We start from the raw sequence: 20,393 nt of genomic DNA on the forward strand, positions 1-20,393 counted from the left end.
CTCCCCGTCGGGGAATTGAACCCCGGTCTCCCGCGTGACAGGCGGGGATACTCACCACTATACTAACGAGGAATTGATGATGATGTAAAGTACAATTCACATGTCAGTGTTCGTAAGGTCGCCTAGAAGCGTGTTTATTGGCGTTTCAGAAACCCACTTCTCATTGACCCATTCCATTTTCAAATGCGTGTTGTTTAAAGTGACATACAGGGCCAGTGGCGTAGGGTGGGCTTTGAGCGCCCGGGGGCAGTTTAAAGTTTTGCGCCTCCTCATTAGGGGGGGGTGGGTGGGGGGGGGGGGCAGGGCGGGGGGGTGGCGGCGGCAGCGACAGCGGCGGCCTGGCTTTGGAGCGGGGACAGCGGCCTGGCCTCGGAGCAACAATTTTTTTGCGCCCCTAAAAATTTAGCGACCGGGGCAACAGCCCCACTGCCCCCCCCCCCACGCTACGCCACTGTGCAGGGCTGCCAACTGTCACACTTTGAGCGCGAGAATCACGCTCTCAAGCAAACTCTCACGCTGATCAGAAATTTCTCACGCTCTATGGTGAGAAATTCTGTTATCAGGGCCGGCCTTCGCAGGTGTGGGACCCAATTGGGAACACTTTTGATGAGCTCCAGGTTCCCAGCCAAGGTCTGTCAGCCCAGTTATTTAGTATATACTAGACTAAGTGGGACCCGTTGGGTCCCATGTTCACACGGGAGGGCTGGTCCCCCGACGCAATATTCCATCTCTCCACCAATTGCAATATTGCCGGCTAGTGGGGGGGCTTTTTGGTGTGCTGGTATGGGTTCTTAGGGTGGCAGCTCAGTCCTTCAAGCCTGATCTGCTGGCAGCTCACTCACGGCTGGTGGGCTGGCAGTTGACTCATGACTATTCCTTGAAATTCCATTTTAAGCAGGGTGCAAGGCCACCAAATTCAAATCCATGTTCCTACCATTTCAAGCAGGGTGCAAGGCCACCAAATTTAAGTGCAGTTTCTTACCATTATGAGCAGGGTGCAAGGCTACTGAATTCAAATGCAGTTTCCAACCACTTCAAGCAGGGTGCAAGGCCATCAAATTCAAGTGCAGTTTCATACCACGTTCAGCAGGGTGCAAGGCCACCAAATTCAGTGCAGTTTCATACCACTTCAAGCAGGATGCAATGCCGCCAAATTCAAGTGCAGTTTCATACCATTTCATGCAAATGGTGACGTTTTTAAAAACATTAATATCTCTCTGATTTGTCATCAATGGGAAAAATCCTCCGCACTCGTAGATTATGAAATTGTGCACTGAGGTGTTATGGATTGTACACTGTGTGAATCTCTCCTGCTCCCGTTTGACTGTCAGTAGCTCCACTGGCTTCCAACCTTTACTGTAACAGCTTTTTACCCTTAAACTGCATTATGTGATTTGACACAATGCCCTTGGAGACAGCGGTTGATTGTACGGGAGGAGTGGGTAGAGTGACCTGAGATCAATACCTAAGATGATATCTCTTCTCAATAAAACAAACAGTGAAGCTCCACCAGTTTAAATTCCATTTGGAATATTTTTGGAGGGCCAGGAAACTAAGAATCAAGAGTTAATCCAGGAGTTACTCCAGCTCCAGGCAGTGATTCAGCATTGGTTTTCAGCGGTCGTGGTCGCGGTGAGGCGGCAACTGGACAGCAAGTGCAGTTAGATCTCCCACAATGCAGGGCAGCACATGCGCACAACCACGACCGATGATGTGCTTGCCGCGTTGTGGACATGTGCAGGGGTAGGTTATGCAGGCCCTGGCAGTGCGCATGTGTAAGGCGGCCTGCCTTGCCGAACGGATTCCCGAGAGCAGAGACCATGGATGGCAGGCACAAACGGAGAATGACAGAGATAGAGAGGGGGCCCGCTCAGAATTAAATGATAGGTGTCCCGGGTGCTTGCCAAGCTGGGCAAAATGGCATGGCATTTAGGTTGCCCGGCAGGACTGTAGATTGCCATTGGCACCCGGGCAACTGCTAATTTAGAGCCCTGACACAGTGGAATCAACATTCTTCACTGTGATGGAAGGGAATAACGTTCAGTCAATCTTTCTCCTTTGCTCACCCATGGTCGGTGTCATGAACCCTCTGTAGTCGCTGCTACGGAAGGCCCGATGTACAAGCCCTCTCGCCGGGATGATCGAAACACCGACGTCGGGACGGATCGGAACACACACTCCACGGCTTGGAGTTCCCGAATCAGCCACTTTTTTACCGGAGACCGCGGCTTCACGATGTTATAGACTGCAGGCCGGTGGTCAGAGCACTTCTTCTGGCAATCCCTGGCAAGCGATCGCCCCGCTCCATGATGGAAAGTCCACGCTGCACCCGCGGCTAGAATCTCCGCAGACCGCAGCTTCACAATGTTATAGTCGGCAGGCCGCCGGTCGGAGCACTTCTTTTGGCGATCCCCAGTAAGGGATCGCCCCGTTTCACTATGGTAAGTCTGCCGTGCCTGCTACTGAAGCTCTGGGGCAGTCTCCAAGAAAGGCCGAACCAAACCAGTTGTTAGGCCGCTAGGGGGACGAAGATGCGACAAAGTTGCATCTCCGTCGAGGTAAGTGACTGAAAAACGTTTTTCCCCTATTCCCCCCCATCCCACCCCCCACACTAAAACATACATTTAGACATACTAAAAAACAAAAAATGTCGAAAGGATGAGCACATTGGTGGCGAGGCTGCCAACTCGTGGCGCCACCCGATGAAGTTACTTCCGAATTACTCCCAGAATGTATGAATGAAGGAATGAATTAATGCATGTGAAATCTCCACTTTCCGCGAGACAGTGGGGGTGGGACTGCTGATCGAGGGAAGACGCTGATTGGACGAGAGAGATGTCGGTCAGCAGGCAATGGGGGCAGGACATGATGATTCAGCACGATGATTGGAGGAGGTAGGTGTCGGCCAGAGGCGGAAGTAGGGGGGTGGGACTGAGGATAGAGTGCGGTGATTGCAGGGGGGTGACGTCTGTGGAGCAAAGATCATAGAACGGAGCTTGAATTGCATGTCCAGGTCATAGGGTCACAAGCGAAAAACAGTCTCGGCAGCCCTGGACACAGACCTGCGCCTCATCTGCAGCCAGGATTGATCCCCAGTCTCCGGCGCTGCAAACGCTGCCAAACTGCCACTGGACCATCCCCGTCCCCACCCGCGTGCCCCCCCCCCCCCCCCCCCCACATGCCCGGGAGTGTGCCAGCGACGTCGGGAGTCAGACAGGAGCGGTGCCCAAAGGCCCACAGCCAGTGCAGAGAAACAGCGCTAGATCTAGCTCAACTCTGCCTGTCCCGCCAGGTTAACCTACAGCCCTGCCTGGACTTACTGGAACGACGGCCCAGGCTTACGGCCAGCGCGGAAAAGCAGCGCTAGCTCCATGGCTCCAGATGGCCCGGCGAGACAGGCAAGGCTGTAGGTTAACCCAGCGGAGTTGAGCTGAATTTAGCGCTGGATTGAGCTGAAATTACCGTCCACAGGGCACACAGCTGAAGGCTCCGAAACGTGTGTTGTGTGAGTTTGCACATACGTGCGCAGCTGCCAAGAAATTGTGTCCCCCCCCCCCAGACCCCCGAAAGTTTTGATAGTGATATTCGTGCCTGGCATGAATAACTTATTGTCACAAGTGACAAGTCACAGTGAAAGTATCCATCCAAAACTCCACCATCATTGCTGCTCAGGTCCACTTCCAATCAACATTAGCCAGCTCCCCCTTGTTCCTCTGTAGTAGCCTTTACTCAACACTCAACATTTTGATACATCTGATTCAACTTCTCCTTCTCAAATTGAAAGTTGATTAAGATCACTGCCTCCTGACGATCACTTCACCTCACTGAAACATACCGAAATGGTAAAAGGCCTGGATAGGGTGTATGTGAAGAGGATGTTTCCACTAATGGAAAGTCTAGGACCAGAGGTCACAGCCTCAGAACTACTGGATGTTCCTTTAAGAAGGAGATTAATTGGAATTTCTTCAGTCAGAGAGTAGTGAATCGGTGGAATTCATTGCCTAAGAAATCTGTAGAGGTCAAGTCAATGGATATTTTTAAGGCAGAGCTAGATAGATTCTTGATTGGTCATGCCCGTCCGAAGGGAGGGTGCGTTGGGGGTTGTCACACCCCCTATTTTTTCCCAGAGAAAAAATCCTCAGAAAAAAATATTTGGAGCGCAATCTGCGTTTCCACTTTGACGGAAATGACCCGAAATTCTGGATCCGGCCCGCTGAATGATTTGGGGGATAACAAATTGCGACCATCCACGCCCGCGCAGTTTGAGGAAGCCAATGACGCAGTAGCGACGCAAAATGACGCTGTCTCTCCGAGCGTGCGGAGTGGGCCCGGGTGGGATCAGATCACTATTTTCACTACACACAATCAAAGATCGCCTCGACGCCTCGTGTCTACTCTGGGTAAGTAGTAGAATATTGCGTTGCGGGAGGGGGAGACTGTTTTTTATCCTGGGTGGCAAACTACCCGCGAGAGGTCCAATCCGGCCCGCGGGATGATTTGGGAAGAAAAGGAGTGCCCATTTCTCCGGTCCGGGGGGCTGCCGTGTCTGCTCGCCCAATTCATCGCCTTCATCCGTGGTGTCGGGAGCCTCGTTGCTGGTCAGCCTGGTGTCCAGTGAGCAGGTCCACTGCCGGGAGTCCGGGGAGACCGTTCTCCCGTTGCCGGGCGGGAGCGGGAATGGCTGAATCTGAACCCAGTCCTGGCAGCTGCCGTGACCCTGGCCCCAACAAAATATGATTTTCAACCATCAAAACACGGAAATGATCGGTGAAACGTAGCAGCTCTGCAATTATTCGCAATCACATTATGTTTGAGAATTCAAAATGTGATTTGTGATCTTTTTTATGAGTCAACATGGAACTAGAATTTGTTATAATAGCATGACAGTAAAATAGGTTAGTTTGAAAGCGATTATAGTAAAGCGATAATGTAAATGCACCATTTAGTTTGACTTCAATTTTCATGATGGAAATTAAATACAACTAAATGTTGTATTCACATCACTATTCCATGTTGAAATTTTTGTGATGTGAAGTTGTGAGGTCAGGAGGACCGTTAAAGGTGCACTGCACACACTAACACAGTCTAACAGTAACAAGCAATCAAATCAACACATAAAACATTTTCTAAAAAAAAGGTTTCTTTATTGCAAAAACATGCAGTACTTTATTTGCAGTTTTGCATGCTCCTTTATAACATTTTACAACAGTACAACTTGATTATTAAAAAAAGGACAACTTCAATTCTTGATTTTAAAAAATGTATACAACCATGACCCCAATCATACCATTCCACCCACTCATTACACTTGACTCAACCAAAATTATTTCTGAAATATTGGTCATAAATTTGGTGCAAAAATGCTCTAAAATAAGGCGCAGAATGCACCAGAGAGCATCTAAAACCCCAGAGCTTTCAGGGTCCATAAACGGGCCTTGGACCCCGGCCACGAGAGACTTCACGCTCGTTATGTGCGCTGTGCACACATTATTCAGATAGATTTTTTGTAAGCCTGCCATGCCACCCCCCCATTTCTGAAAAGCTTCGTATGGGCCTGTTGGTGCGGGTGTTGTGGGGAGAATGCAGGCGAGTGAGGTTGAAAGGTAGATAGTTCAGCCATGATTGAATGGCTGAGTGGACCTGATAAACCAAATGATCTAGTTTTGCTCCAATCACATGAACTTAAGCTCCCTAATTAAGTTCTCATTCACTGCACAACACCAAATACCAGAATGTGTAGGAAGGAACTGCAGATGCTGGTTTTAACCTGAAGATAGACACAAAAATCTGGAGTAACTCAGAGGGACAGGCAGCATCTCTGGAGCAAAGGAATTGGTGACCATTTGGGTCAAGACCATTCTTCAGACTGCTAAATACAGCATTGGCATTTCCCTAGTGGGCTCCACTGCAAGATGCTCTCATAGCCATTCTACAAATCCCTTCTGTTGGGAATTAACTCCTATTTGTTTTTCCCAGTCTACTCACATATCGAAATTCCCCATGACCACATATTGCCTTTCTTACATGTCTTTGCTAGTTCTAGATGTAATTTGTGCCCTACATGCTGACTGATGGGAAGCCGATAGATACCCCCCCGCCCCCCGACCTTTCACATATTTAAATTATAATGTTTTACTTTTAATTGTCTACTGTGTATCGCGTTGTTATCCTTGTGAGTAAAGCACCAAGGGGGAACGGGTGAGTGGTGGAATATAACAGGGCCCAACGGGTCCCACTTGGTCTAGTTGATTATAAGTGTCTCTTTAAACAACACTCAGTTGAAAATGGAATGGGCCAAAGAGAAGTGGGTTTCTCAAAAGCCAACAAACACTGAACACGTATCTAGGCGGCCTTACGAACACTGACATGTGAATTGCACATTACATCTTCATGAGTTCCTCGTTAGTATAGTGGTGAGTATCCCCGCCTGTCACGCGGGAGACCGGGGTTCAATTCCCCGACGGGGAGATGATTTTTACGATTTAAAATGTATTGCACTTCGTTGAAGCATCAACGTCCGACCCGCTGAGTTATTGCAGCATCTGCAGTTCTTTGTCTCTATCTACAATAGTAGCCGGTGTGTGACGACTCCTAAACCTGGAGACCTGATAACATCCCCTATAATCGCTCTGCTATATTTTAAATCTTTACATTTTTAAATCTAGATATTTTGCACTCTGTATATAGCTGCCGTGACCCTGGCCCCAACAAAATATGATTTTCAACCATCAAAACACGGAAATGATCGGTGAAACTTAGCAGCTCTGCAATTATTCGCAATCACATTATGTTTGAGAATTCAAAATGTGATTTGTGATCTTTTTTATGAGTCAACATGGAACTAGAATTTGTTATAATAGCATGACAGTAAAATAGGTTAGTTTGAAAGCGATTATAGTAATGCGATAATGTAAATGCACCATTTAGTTTGACTTCAATTTTCATGATGGAAATTAAATACAACTAAATGTTGTGTTCACATCACTATTCCATGTTGAAATTTTTGTGATGTGAAGTTGTGAGGTCAGGAGGACCGTTAAAGGTGCACTGCACACACTAACACAGTCTAACAGTAACAAGCAATCAAATCAACACATAAAACATTTTCTAAAAAAAAGGTTTCTTTATTGCAAAAACTTGCAGTATTTTATTTGCAGTTTTGCATGCTCCTTTATAACATTTTACAACAGTACAACTTGATTATTAAAAAAAGGACAACTTCAATTCTTGATTAAAAAAAATGTATACAACCATGACCCCAATCATACCATTCCACCCACTCATTACACTTGACTCAACCAAAATTATTTCTGAAATATTGGTCATAAATTTGGTGCAAAAATGCTCTAAAATAAGGCGCAGAATGCACCAGAGAGCATCTAAAACCCCAGAGCTTTCAGGGTCCATAAGCGGGCCTTGGACCCCGGCCACGAGAGACTTCACGCTCGTTATGTGCGCTGTGCACACATTATTCAGATACATTTTTTGTAAGCCTGTCATGCCACCCCCCCATTTCTGAAAAGCTTCGTATGGGCCTGTTGGTGCGGGTGTTGTGGGGAGAATGCAGGCGAATGAGGTTGAAAGGTAGATAGTTCAGCCATGATTGAATGGCTGAGTGGACCTGATAAACCAAATGATCTAGTTTTGCTCCAATCACATGAACTTAAGCTCCCTAATTAAGTTCTCATTCACTGCACAACACCAAATACCAGAATGTGTAGGAAGGAACTGCAGATGCTGGTTTAAACCGAAGATAGACACAAAAATCTGGAGTAACTCAGAGGGACAGGCAGCATCTCTGGAGCAAAGGAATTGGTGACCATTTGGGTCAAGACCATTCTTCAGACTGCTAAATACAGCATTGTCATTTCCCTAGTGGGCTCCACTGCAAGATGCTCTCATAGCCATTCTACAAATCCCTTCTGTTGGGAATTAACTCCTATTTGTTTTTCCCAGTCTACTCACATATCGAAATTCCCCATGACCACATATTGCCTTTCTTACATGTCTTTGCTAGTTCTAGATGTAATTTGTGCCCTACATGCTGACTGATGGGAAGCCGATAGATACCCCCCCGCCCCCCCCCCCGACCTTTCACATATTTAAATTATAATGTTTTACTTTTAATTGTCTACTGTGTATCGCGTTGTTATCCTTGTGAGTAAAGCACCAAGGCAAATTTATTGTATGTATTCATACTTGGCTAATAAAATTTATTCAATTCAATTCCAATTTGTTGCCTAACATTCGACTTTTATCTCGTTTTAAACTTCATGTCATATTTCTTATTCTGGAATCTTTGGTAACCTCTGCTGTGCCCTCTTTCCCGTTCACTTTACCCATTACTTTTGCAATCAGTTGAAACCACCGTACCATTTAGTTTAAAGCCATGTCTACGCCCCAGTTATGCGATAACAATACCCGTTAACATCTGCAGAGGGAAATCATGTTCTTCAAATCTTATTGCGATTTTTGAGGAGACAATTAAGAATGTGATGTGGACTTTACTGAGGCTTTTGTCAAGGCCCGACGTGATAGACTGGCTTTCTCCCCCAGTCTGGCGATCCACCTGCCCACACCCAGCCCGGGAACGGCCTCTTCGTCCGCACCCACTCCATGTTCCGAGCCGAGTCGACGCTCCACTCCGCCTCTTCCTCCCAGCCGCCGCAGCCTCGGGTCCGGACTTAATGCGGATCTGTGAGCCCATGTGCCGGGCCGCTGCGCACTGGAAGGAGGCAGCTGTCAGCGCCCTGTCCGCGGGCTGGGGAACTCTCCCTTCGTGCCCACAGGAGGCAGCAGAGCGCGCGTTCCGCTGTCCACCGGGGGCCGGGGACGGGGGTCACAGAACGGAGGAACTTCCCCAGAGTCCAAACGGCCGTAACCCCGGGGCTTTGAGAAGCTCAGCCTGAGATATTTGTGTGCAGTGTTTCACCTTTTCCAAAGCCTGTACCCGCAGCCACATTGCGGGAGTCGGCGTGTTGACATCTGTCAGCCGGTTGTTTCACAGTACGAATGTTCAATAAACGTTAGACTTAGTTTTAGTATTGTGATGTGTACCGAGGTCAAGTGAAAATATTTGTTTTGCATGTTATCAAATGGAATCGGATAATACGATACCTACAACTTCAAGCACAACAGGTATAGCGAAGGGAAATATACAGAGTGCAAAATATCTAGATTTAAAAATGTAAAGATTTAAAATATAGCAGAGCGATTATAGGGGATGTTTCAGATCTCCAGGTTTTGGAGTCGCCACACACCGGCTACTATTGTAGATAGAGACAAAGAACTGCAGTTGCTGCAATAACTCAGCGGGTCGGGCGTTGATGCTTCAACGAAGTGCAATACATTTTAAATCGTAAAAGTCATCTCCCCGTCGGGGAATTGAACCCCGGTCTCCCGCGTGACAGGCGGGGATACTCACCACTATACTAACGAGGAACTCATGAAGATGTAATGTGCAATTCACATGTCAGTGTTCGTAAGGCCGCCTAGATACGTGTTCAGTGTTTGTTGGCTTTTGAGAAACCCACTTCTCTTTGGCCCATTCCATTTTCAACTGCGTGTTGTTTAAAGAGACACTTATAATCAACTAGACCAAGTGGGACCCGTTGGGCCCTGTTATATTCCACCACTCACCCGTTCCCCGGACGCTGCCCATTTCCACCACTCACCCATTCCCCCAAGGTAACCCGTTCGCCCAATGTAATATTCCACCACTCACCAATAGCCTCTGACTGCGCAGGTGTGGTTCATTTCGCCCCAACCCTTAACACTCCCTGCCCCTCCTCTTCACCCTCCATTCTCTCCCCTCATCTCTTCCCCTGCCTCCCACACCTCTCTCCCCTCTCCTTCCCCTACCCTCAGTCACTCCCTCCCACCCTCCATAACCCCTCTCCCCTCCCTACACCTCTGACCCATTGTGCCGTTTTCCCAATGCAATATTCCACCACTCACCCGTTTCCCCAACGTAACCCGTTTCCACCACTCACCCATTCCCCCAATGCAACCCTTGAGCCAATTAATCCTTCCCACATGGGGGGGGGGGGGGGGGGGCACAAATCTCATTCTCTCCTTATTCCCCATGAAGCTGCTGATCCCATTGTCTTTCTGTCACCTCTCCCTCCTTCTCCTTTACCCTACCCTCAGTCATTCCCTCCCTCAGACGCCCCTTTCCTACTCCCCCACTAAAGCCAATGTTTAAATAACATTTCTTCTCCTCCCAGCCCCCACTTAGTTAATTCTCATAGCTTGTGCATTGGCAGCAGAGATCACATTGTGATGTCATTTTCGGTTGTCGGAATGTTCACGACAGCTGGTGTAAATGAGATCCCATTGTGATTGGAGCACTGCGAGATGCCATTTTGACATCAACACTGGAAGCTGCCAGAGACGTCTTGTTAGTTATTATTCTCAAAGTTGGCTTTTTAAAAATACTTTTAATATCAATAACCTGTGAAATATAACATAAAATCTGATGGAAACTTGATTAGATCGATGACAAGAAGAAGCTGAGTAGGGTTCTGCAACATTATTAGCGCCACCGTGTAGTGTTTTGGCGAAAATACCATCACACAGACACATACATAGAAACAAAACAATAATTTTATTAGTATATACTAAACCAACTTGGACCCATTGGGTCCCTGTCAAATGGGAGGCCTAGTCCCACAATGCAACTGGTTCCCCAACACAATTTTATACCACAATCCCATTGGAGGTGTGGTCCCCAACATTGCTGAATATAAGATTCCAGCAGTCCCCTGCTTCCCTCAGCACTGGACTTTAAAAATAATTGCAATTGCACTTCCCCAATTGCAATACCAATTCACCATCCCCTTCCTGGCCTGCCAGGAGCTGGAGTACGTGTTTTATGATTGCAACATTGATGCAAATGTCAGGTGGAGAACTGTGATATCCCATCCAGGTGAAAGTTGGTGGAAGCACAGTGTTCCTGTAATGCAACTTTGTCTCGATGTTTGTTGGAAGCTGGCAGGAAGGATTTTAACAGTAAAAATCTTGGCTTTTTTAAACCTTTAAATATTAATAGGTTGTGAAATAGAACAGCAAATTTGAAGGAAAGTTGTTTAGAAAAAGCTGAGTAAGGTTCTGCAAAAGTTTTAGTGCTACCGTGTACCGTTTTGGTGTAGATGCAATCTCAATCGTCCACACACATACACCCACGGATATAGAAACAAGACAATACTTTTAATAGTATACTAGACTAAGTGGGACCCGTTGGTCCCCTAATGCAACCCATTCCCTAACGCAATATTGCACCACTCATCCGTTCCCCAACGCAATATTCCACCAACCACCTATAGCCCCTAACTGTGTAAGCGTGGCTCATTTCCCCTCATCTCCGGTTGTGAGGATTGGTTGTGGGGGCGGGGGTGGTTGTGTGGGGGGATTGTGTCTGGGCACGGGGCAGTGAGCTCGGAGAAAAGATGGGGAAGAGCCATGGGGGAGGGGGCATCAAGGGGGAGGGGAAGGAGCCAGCGAGGGGAACCAGAGGGGTAGTGGCTGGAATTGGCTAACTATACTAACAAAGAACTGATGTACAGGGAATCTACCATTCACATGTCAGCATACAGGAGTGTTCGCAATGCTTTCTGCATGTGTGTTTATTGATTGTGGTTTGTCAGAAACGCCCATCTAATTGAGCAATCTCATTTTGCCTCAACTGCGTGTTTTTTCAAGGGACATTTATCCAGAGGATGATGTGAGATGCAGGAAAGATGTGTAGCACATCAACAGAAGTCTAATCTGACCCTGGGTGAAGATTCACAGTGTGCTGTGTAACTATTTTTTGTGCACCTCCATCGGCTGGACGATGAGAACATTGTGAATGAAATTAAAACTGCAGCAAAGTGAGAATGATCTGTCAGAAGCAATGTAGGTTCCATTGATCAAGTCACAGCTCTGGAGACCACTGAGTACGTCAATTGCCTTTTCTCATATGTGGCGATGGTAGTATAGTGGTGAGCATAGCTGCCTTCCAAGCAGTTGACCCGGGTTCGATTCCTGGCCATCGCAATTCTAATAATTTTAATTGCATCAAATGCATCCAAGAAAATTTTCAAGTGAATGCCTTGAATTTATAACAGAAGCTTCCCTCTACAGGAAAACACGTCTGTTTGTTGCCCTCTATGCACACTTGGAGGACACAATCAATACACTCTCCAAAATTAAACACAAATACCAGAAACCATTTTTAAGGACAAGTCATGTAGTCATCCCACAGGGGGAACCTGTACACAACATCTTTGAATGGTCCTCATTCTGAAACAGAGCAAATACTCAGGTAACAGGAAACTTCTCGATGTGGGAGTCAATACATAGAGTATAGAAAAGAATGCAGCACTGGAGCAAGCCCTTTTGTCCACACAATGTCCGTACCAAACATGATGTCAAATTAACCTAACCTCTGATCGCATATAAACCCTAATGAATCCAATGGTTAGACTCTATACCCTCTAATCCCGGCAGCATTCCATCACACCACCACTCCAAAACCTCCGCAATACCAAACAATCTTCTTCATCTTCTTCACCACCAGCCAGCATTTAGTCGATATCCTAAAACTATCCTATCCATGTACCTCTCTAACTGCTTCTTAAATGTTGGGATAGTCCTTGCCTCAACTACCTCTTCTGACATCTCATTCCATACATCCACCACCCTGTGTGGGAAAAAGATACCCCTCAGTTTCCCCTTCAACTTAAACCTACTTCCTCTGGTCCTCAATTGATATATTCTGGGCAAACACTCGGTGCATCTACCCGATCTATTCCTCTCATGATCTTATACACTTCTATAAGATCACCCCTTCAACCTCCTGAGCTCCAAGGAATAGAGTCCCAGCCTACTCAACTTCTGCCTATAGCTCAGACCATCTGGTCCTGTCGACAATCCATGCTACTGTGGATTCCATGCATTATGACCTTCTGGATCTTATGACACTGGCTTAGACGTGTTATCTATATCAGCACTGAAGATTAGGGTCATGTGGTGTGATTTCATGGCTATGACCTAACATGAGTTACTTCATGAAAATCCTTGTCAACAACATCCACTGCCCTACCTTCATCAATAACTTTTGTCACCTCCAAACAAATCTTTCAAGTTCTAAAGACTTACTACTTTTTTGCATATCTTTCAATCATTTGTTCTATGTCTCTCTAGCTCTCTGTCCATATCTGTAGTTTCCCTTTCCCCTCACTAGTCTGAAGAAGGGTCTCAACCTGAAATGTCACTCATTCTTTCCCTCCAGAGATGCTGTCTGTCCCGCTGAGTTACAACAGCATTTTGTGTCTATCTTCAGTTCCCTCCAGCATCTGCAGCTGCTTCCGACACATAGAAAACATAGAATTTTCAAGTGAATGCCTTGAATTTATAACAGAAGCTTCCCTCTACAGGAAAACATGTCTGTTTGTTGCCATCTGTGATATTTGCACTCTTGGAGGAACACAATTAATAAACTCTCCAAAATTAAACACATACAACAGGTGGACAAGTCATGTAGTCATCCCACAGGGGGAACCTGTACACAACATCTTTGAATGGTCCTCATTATGAAACAGAGCAAATACTCAGGTAACAGGAAACTTCTCAATATGGGAGTCAATACATAGAGTATAGAGAGTATAAAGAATAATGCAGCACTGTAGCATGAAAGATGTAAAGATTTAAAAGAGCAGAGCGATTAAATTGGATGAAGCAGATCTCCAGGTTGTAGAGTCGCCATGATCTGGCTACTATGTAGAGACAAACAACGGCTGATGCTGGTTGATAGCAAACACAAAGTGCTGCAGTAACTCAGCGGGTTGGACATTGATGCTTTATCAAAGTCCAGTTAAATTTGAAAGCGTAAAAGTCATCTCCACGTTGGGGAATTGAATCTCGGTCTCCCGTGTGACTGGTGATACTAACCACTATACTAACGAAGAACTGATGTACAGGGAATCTACCATTCACTGGTCAGCGTGTTTGCAAGGCCACCTGGATGTGTGTTCGTTGATCAGGGCCGGCCTTAGGAGGTCCGGGGCCCACATGGGAACAATTTTGGTGAGCCCCAGGTCCCAGCCAAGGTGAGTAGTATCATAGAAATATAATAAAAGTTATAAATAAAGTATATTAAAGCCTGCGAGTTAATAGACCAAACAGATCTAAGCTACATCTTAATATAAAATTGCATACATGTAAGCCTACAAGTAACAAACAAAATGTGTAGATCACCTCTGAAAAGTACATAGTTACAATACCACTTGTTTTAGTGACTGTGAAATGAAAAAAAAAGTGATTTAATTAACTAGATCCTGGAAAACCAATAACTATTGGCGAAAAACCAGTCCAGGCATTAAATTTATGTCTTCAGCCCCATCCTACCCTTTGGGCTTCTACCCCATCCTAACTTAATTGTGTGCGTGTGTAAGTTGGCTGTGCGTGATGTGTGTGTGTTAGTTGTCTGTGCATTACGTGTGTATGTGTGGGAGGGATGGAGAGAAGGGAGGGAGGGAGGGAAGGAGAGAAAGGAAAGGAGAGAGAGGAAGGAGGGAGGGAAGGAGAGAAGGGAGGGACGAAGGGAAGGGAGGGAGGGAAGGGAAGGAGAGAAGGGAGGGTGCGGATGCCGGGGTCCAGTCGGATGGGTGTGAGCTGAGGTCGAGGTTTGTAAAAGTTGCTCCAACCCCCGGCACGGCCCTCCCTGTATTGTTCACCGCATCTCCCCGGGGACAGAGAGGGGTGGAGCCGGGGCTGTGTGCGTGAAGCACGGCGACTGGAGGGGCGGGAGCGCTGCCCCGGGAAACGTGAGGGAATGATGCTTTCTCCCCTTCTCCATTCCCCCCTCCCCGTCTACCCCTTTCTTCCCCCTCCACCCCTCTACTCTCTGTCCACCCCTCCTCCCGGGGTTGATCTACCCGAGCCGAGAGTAGATTACTCTAGCGCGGGGCCCCCTGAGGCGCGGGGCCCAATTGGGAGCAATTGGTCCAATTGGCTTAAGGCCGGCCCTGTCGGTTTGTCAGGTTTTCAAAACGCTCTTCTCATTGACCGATCTCATTTTGCCTCAACTGCGTGTTCTTTTTAAAGGACATTTATAATCAATATCCAGAGGATGATGTGAGATGCAGGAAAGATTTGCAGCTCATCAACTATTACTACTGCAGAAGTCTAATCTGATCCTGGGTGAAGATTCACAGGGTGTTGTGTAACTTTTTTGTGCGTCTCCATCAGCTGGACGATGAGTACGTTGTGAATGAAATTAAAACTGCAGCAAAGTGAGAATGATCCGTCAGAAACAATGTCGGTTCTATTGATCAAGTCACAGCTCTGGAGACCACTGAGTACGTTAATTGCCTTTTCTCATATGTGGCGATGGTGGTATAGTGGTGAGCATAGCTGCCTTCCAAGCAGTTGACCCGGGTTCGATTCCTGGCCATTGCAGTTTCAATAATTTTAATTGCATCAAATGCATCCAAGAGAATTTTCAAGTGAATGCCTTGAATTTATAATAGAAGCTTCCCTCTACAGGAAAACATGTCTGTTTGTTTCCCTCTATGATATTTGCACTCTTGGAGGACACAATTAATACACTCTCCAAAATTAAACACATACACCAGAAACCATTTCTAAGGACAAACATGTAGTCATTCCACAGGGGGAACCTGTACACAACATCTTTGAATGGCCCTCATTCTGAAACAGAGCAAATACTCAGGTAACAGCAAACTTCTCGATGTGGGAGTCAGAAAGTAATGCAGCATTGGAGCAGGCCCTTTGTTCCACACAATGTCCGTACCAAACATTATGCCAAATTAACCTAACCTCTGCTTGCATATGAACCCTAATTAATCCAATTATTCTAATCCAATGATTAAACTCTATACCTGCTAATCCCGGCAGCATTCCTTTACACCACCACTCCAAACCCTCCGCAATCCCAAACAATCTTCTTCAGTCCTTCTCGTCCTGCTGAGTTACTCCAGCATTTTGTGTCTATCTTCGGTTTCAACAAGCATCTGCAGTTTCTTCCCACACATATAACTGAAGCATAACCATTTTTATTTGTCTTTCAATTTCCTGAGTAATAAACATATAAAATAGGCGCAGCAGTAAGCCATTCGGCCCTTCAAGCCAGCACCGCCATTCAATATGATCACCATAAATCAATACCCGTTCCTTCTTTTGCCCTCGAGCCCTCAATACCGTAAGCCCTAAGAGCTATATCTAACTCTCTCTTGAAAACACCCACTGCCTCCACTACCCTCTGTAAACAAGCCTGTACAATCCCTCCCCACAGGTCAGTTCCAGTCCTTCCACCACGACTTCTATCAGTAAGCAAATTTTAGATCCAATGAGGAAACAAGTTCCCCACAAAATATCCACATTTTCTCATCCTTTGTTCACTTACTTAAACTGTATGCAATTCATGTGTAGTCTCCTTAGGTCATCCTCACAACTTACTTTCCCTCTGGGGCTGACAATTCATAGACACAAAATACTGGAGTAACTCAGCGAGGCAGGCAGCATCTCTGGAGGGAAGGAATGGGTGATGTTTCCAGAAGATGAGACAATAGTTGTGTTGTCCCCTTACATAGAAACATAGATAATAGGTGCAGGAGTAGGCCATTTAGCCCAATATGATCATGGCTGATCATCCAAAATCAGTACCACATTCCGGTTTTTTCACCATATCCCTTGATTCCCTTAGGGCTAAGATCCAGTAAATTGAACTCCTTCTGTGGCGGAGAATTCCACAGATTCACAACTCTCTGGGTGAAAAAGTTTCTATTCATCTCAGTCCTAAATGGCCTACCCCTTATTCTTCTGTGACCACTGGTACTGGGCTCCCCCAACATCGGGAACATTTCCCCTGCATCAAGGCTGCCCAATCCCTTAAGAATTTTGTATATTTCTATAAGAAGGATAAAGGATGGCATTCCAAATAAAAGATCCTGGGGAAAGCATAGCATTCTGAAAATTAAATTAAAAACGCAGTCCACAAACCGTAAATGAAAAGAAAAAATGGCGGTACCACTCAACAGGCTAGGCCGGCATCTTTGGAGACAGAAACAGAATGAATGGTTCAGGTTGAAGGCTCTTCATCAGATAAAATTCTGTGGTCTTTCCTAATTACTTCTGATCTGCGTCAGGGACATTGATAATCAGCCACCAAGATGCCTCTGAACGTCAGAACTTCACCAACCCTCAGTTTAGTCTGCTTTCTATCCCTCAGATACCCTTTAAACCTCATTCGACTCACCTAAAACCACAGCCCTGTTGTTTTAAACATACTTAGCGTGGAGGGTTTCTTTGACTACTTGCTCTGTCTTCGTGAGTCATGACCTCGTTTACTTCCACCAGATCATTACTCAACCTTCCCAGGAAAACAAGCCTGTACAATCCCTCCCCACAGAACAGTCCCAGTCCTTCCACCTCTCCGAAGACTACGGAAAGCAGGTCTCCCCATTACACACCTACAAACTTTTTATAGGGGGACAATCGAGAGCACATTAACCTACGGCATCACTTCCTGGTTCGGGAGCTGCAAGGCGTACGAACGGCATCAACTAGACAGGATTGTGAAGACCGCCAGCAGGAATAGTGATGCTCCACTCCCTTTCCTGCTGGACATATACCGGAAGAGATGTATCAGCAGAGCCATCTCCATCATTAAAGACCCCTACCACCCATCACATCACATATTATCCATCCTGCCATCTGGGAAGAGGTACAGGAGCATTAGCTGCAAAACCAGCAGGATGCTCCTCAGTTTCTTCCCGCAGGCTATAAGACTGACAAACGGACTTTGCCTCCTGCCAAAGTATTGCGCACCGACCACCAACCTGGACACACTGCAGCAGAGCCACTGTCGTGACGCTGCCGATCGGAACGCCTGTTGATGTTTAGTAGAGTAGACTGTTTAATTTGTTCATGATATATGTATTTTTATTTCTATTTATTTTTTACTACACACTGAATGGACACTGGTTGAGAACGTTTTTTTGTTTCCTCTGGGTATGTGAGGAAAATGACAATAAAGATATACTATACTATACTATACGACTTCTATCAGCAAGCAAATTTTAGATCCAATGAGGAAACAAGTTATCCACATAATATCTTAATTTTCTAGTCCTTTGTACACTTACTTAAACTGTAAGTGTTCACAGAAACATAGAAAATAGGTGGTGCAGGAGTAGGCCATTCGACCCTTTGAGCCTGCACCGTCATTCAATACGATCATGGCTGGTCATCCAACTCAGTATCCCATACCTGCCTTCTCTCCACACCCCCTGATCCCTTTAGCCACAAGGGCCACATCTAACTCCCTCTTAAATATAGCCAATGAACTGGCCTCAACTACCTTCTGTGGCAGATAATTCCACAGTTCATGTGTAGCCTCCTTAGCTCCTACTCACAACTTACTTTCCTGCATATCTTTGCATCATCAGCAGGTTCAGGAATCAAACGCTCGGAGTCTTCAGGGAAGTCGATAACATTAACTATAAGAAGTTTAGGCACCGGCACTGCACTCGTGACAGTGGTGTGTGTGTGTGGGGGGTTTCAGTCGCCATCGGCCTCTCCTCCAGTGTGTGGGTCAATGGCATTATCCTCAGCACCAAAGATCATAGAAGGCTCCGCACTATGATCTTTGGCAATGATTGTCACCGGCAGCTGCTTCCCACCCGCCTCCTCCCCAGTCAGTGTTACCGGACACTGGCGCTCTCTGATTGGCGGTAGTAGATGTCTGCGATTGGCTCTTTCTATTACCCAATGGAAACGTTAGTGAAGTTTGCTCCATATTCATGTCGCAACTGACCAATAACAGGCGTGTCTGTGTCCCATCCCTCATTAGCATCGAGCGGTGGTGCAGCCTATTTAAGCCGCTCTCCGAGCGCGCTTTCGCATGTTTGCATGATTGAAGTCGATTGTCAAAATGCCTGATCTAGTGAAGCCAGCAGCCAAGAAGGGCTCCAAGAAAGCCGTGTCCAAAGTAGCCTCCAAGGGCGGCAAGAAGCGTAGGAAGTCGAGGAAGGAGAGTTATTCCATCTACATCTACAAGGTGATGAAGCAGGTTCACCCTGACACCGGCATCTCGTCCAAGGCCATGAGCATCATGAACTCGTTCGTCAACGATATTTTCGAGCGCATTGCTGGTGAAGCTTCCCGCCTGGCTCATTACAACAAGCGCTCGACCATCAGCTCCCGGGAGATCCAGACCGCCGTGCGCCTGCTGCTGCCCGGGGAGCTGGCCAAGCACGCCGTGTCGGAAGGGACAAAGGCGGTGACCAAGTACACCAGCTCCAAGTAAAGACCGACGACCTGTAAAGAAGACTAACCGAAAACTAAAGGCTCTTTTAAGAGCCACCCACAATCTCACTGAAAGAGTTGTACTCGTATTTCGAACCCGTATAACTATCCGTATCGGGCGATCGTTCACATTCATGAAATAAAGTTATTCGGACATTTTCTAACATAGTATTTAAAACACAGAAAATATAAAGCGCTGCAATGTCAACAGTCTGGCAGCATCCCTGGAGGATATGAACAGGATTGAAATCTAAACCAGAGAAATGTATAGGGGTGGAAGGGGACCGTGGTGGAGAGGAGGGGGGACATGGATGGGCATCCGATTGAGGCACAGGGAGGGATGTGATAAGGGTGTGAGCGTTGGTGTGAGATGGAGAATTCATAGTCAGGTTATGAGCTGATCCAGTGATCCCCAACAGGGACAGAACACGGTGGGGAGGGAGGGTGGGATTCCCACATTCTCATTGAAAACGTTGTAATACAGATTTCTACATCGAATTGCAGCAGAATTATTTCTGGATAGATTTTCTTCGTGGGATTTGTAAACGTTATATTTGCGCTGCTCACATTCTGTGGTTCCATTGTTCGGTGTCCTGGTGTCCCGATCACCAAACTGACATGAAAACTTAATCCTCTTCACCTCAGTTTGTCCCGGTCACCATACATTGTGAACATGGTAATTATTGCTGCTGTTGGTGTTTTAATTTATGAGGGGAATGCTATGAATCGCCTTTCTATTCCGCAATAGGTTCGCGATTTTTTTTTCTGCAGAGCAACTTGCACAGTAACTGGTACATAATACAGGCAGTGAATCGCATTTTTTGGTTCCGTTCAGTTACTAGTGGAAAAAGGAGAATTAGATTCCCAGAAATATGCAGAATATTATTCATGTTTACGACGTCGGGATTCAGTGCGGATTAAATAGGGAAATGCGACGACATACAGAAATATATTGATCTGGTTATTGATTGATTGATTTGTTTATGTTATCGAAATAAACTTTATACAGAATAAAAAATAGATACAACACAAATACTGGGCAAAAATTCTTCCGACCTTTTCAGAGGCTATGCAAACATTAA

General features: G+C 46.2%; 1 protein-coding gene and 5 non-coding genes across 6 annotated transcripts; 4 read left to right on the forward strand and 2 right to left on the reverse strand.

The window, feature by feature from the left end:
- trnad-guc (transfer RNA aspartic acid (anticodon GUC)) lies at positions 1-72 on the reverse strand. Its single transcript has one exon. It is a non-coding gene; the product is annotated as a tRNA-Asp (tRNA).
- Positions 73-6,396: 6,324 nt separating this feature from the next.
- On the forward strand, positions 6,397-6,468 carry trnad-guc (transfer RNA aspartic acid (anticodon GUC)). Its single transcript has one exon. It is a non-coding gene; the product is annotated as a tRNA-Asp (tRNA).
- Positions 6,469-9,369: 2,901 nt separating this feature from the next.
- trnad-guc (transfer RNA aspartic acid (anticodon GUC)) lies at positions 9,370-9,441 on the reverse strand. Its single transcript has one exon. It is a non-coding gene; the product is annotated as a tRNA-Asp (tRNA).
- Positions 9,442-11,964: 2,523 nt separating this feature from the next.
- trnag-ucc (transfer RNA glycine (anticodon UCC)) lies at positions 11,965-12,036 on the forward strand. Its single transcript has one exon. It is a non-coding gene; the product is annotated as a tRNA-Gly (tRNA).
- A 3,333-nt stretch (positions 12,037-15,369) lies between these two features.
- Positions 15,370-15,441, forward strand: trnag-ucc (transfer RNA glycine (anticodon UCC)). The gene has a single exon. It is a non-coding gene; the product is annotated as a tRNA-Gly (tRNA).
- Positions 15,442-18,885: 3,444 nt separating this feature from the next.
- On the forward strand, positions 18,886-19,333 carry LOC129714283 (histone H2B-like). The gene has a single exon (XM_055663840.1). It carries the CDS (start codon positions 18,938-18,940, stop codon positions 19,310-19,312), a length of 375 nt encoding a protein of 124 aa, XP_055519815.1. The 5' UTR covers positions 18,886-18,937; the 3' UTR covers positions 19,313-19,333.
- The last annotated feature ends 1,060 nt before the right edge of the window (positions 19,334-20,393 follow it).

The sequence above is a fragment of the Leucoraja erinacea genome, chromosome 38 (genome assembly GCF_028641065.1).
Source record: "Leucoraja erinacea ecotype New England chromosome 38, Leri_hhj_1, whole genome shotgun sequence".
NCBI classification, from domain to species: Eukaryota; Metazoa; Chordata; class Chondrichthyes; order Rajiformes; family Rajidae; genus Leucoraja; species Leucoraja erinaceus.

Excerpts from the sequence above, each read along its gene's own strand:
- LOC129714283 (XM_055663840.1), top strand. The coding sequence starts at position 18,938 with ATGCCTGATCTAGTGAAGCCAGCAGCCAAGAAGGGCTCCAAGAAAGCC.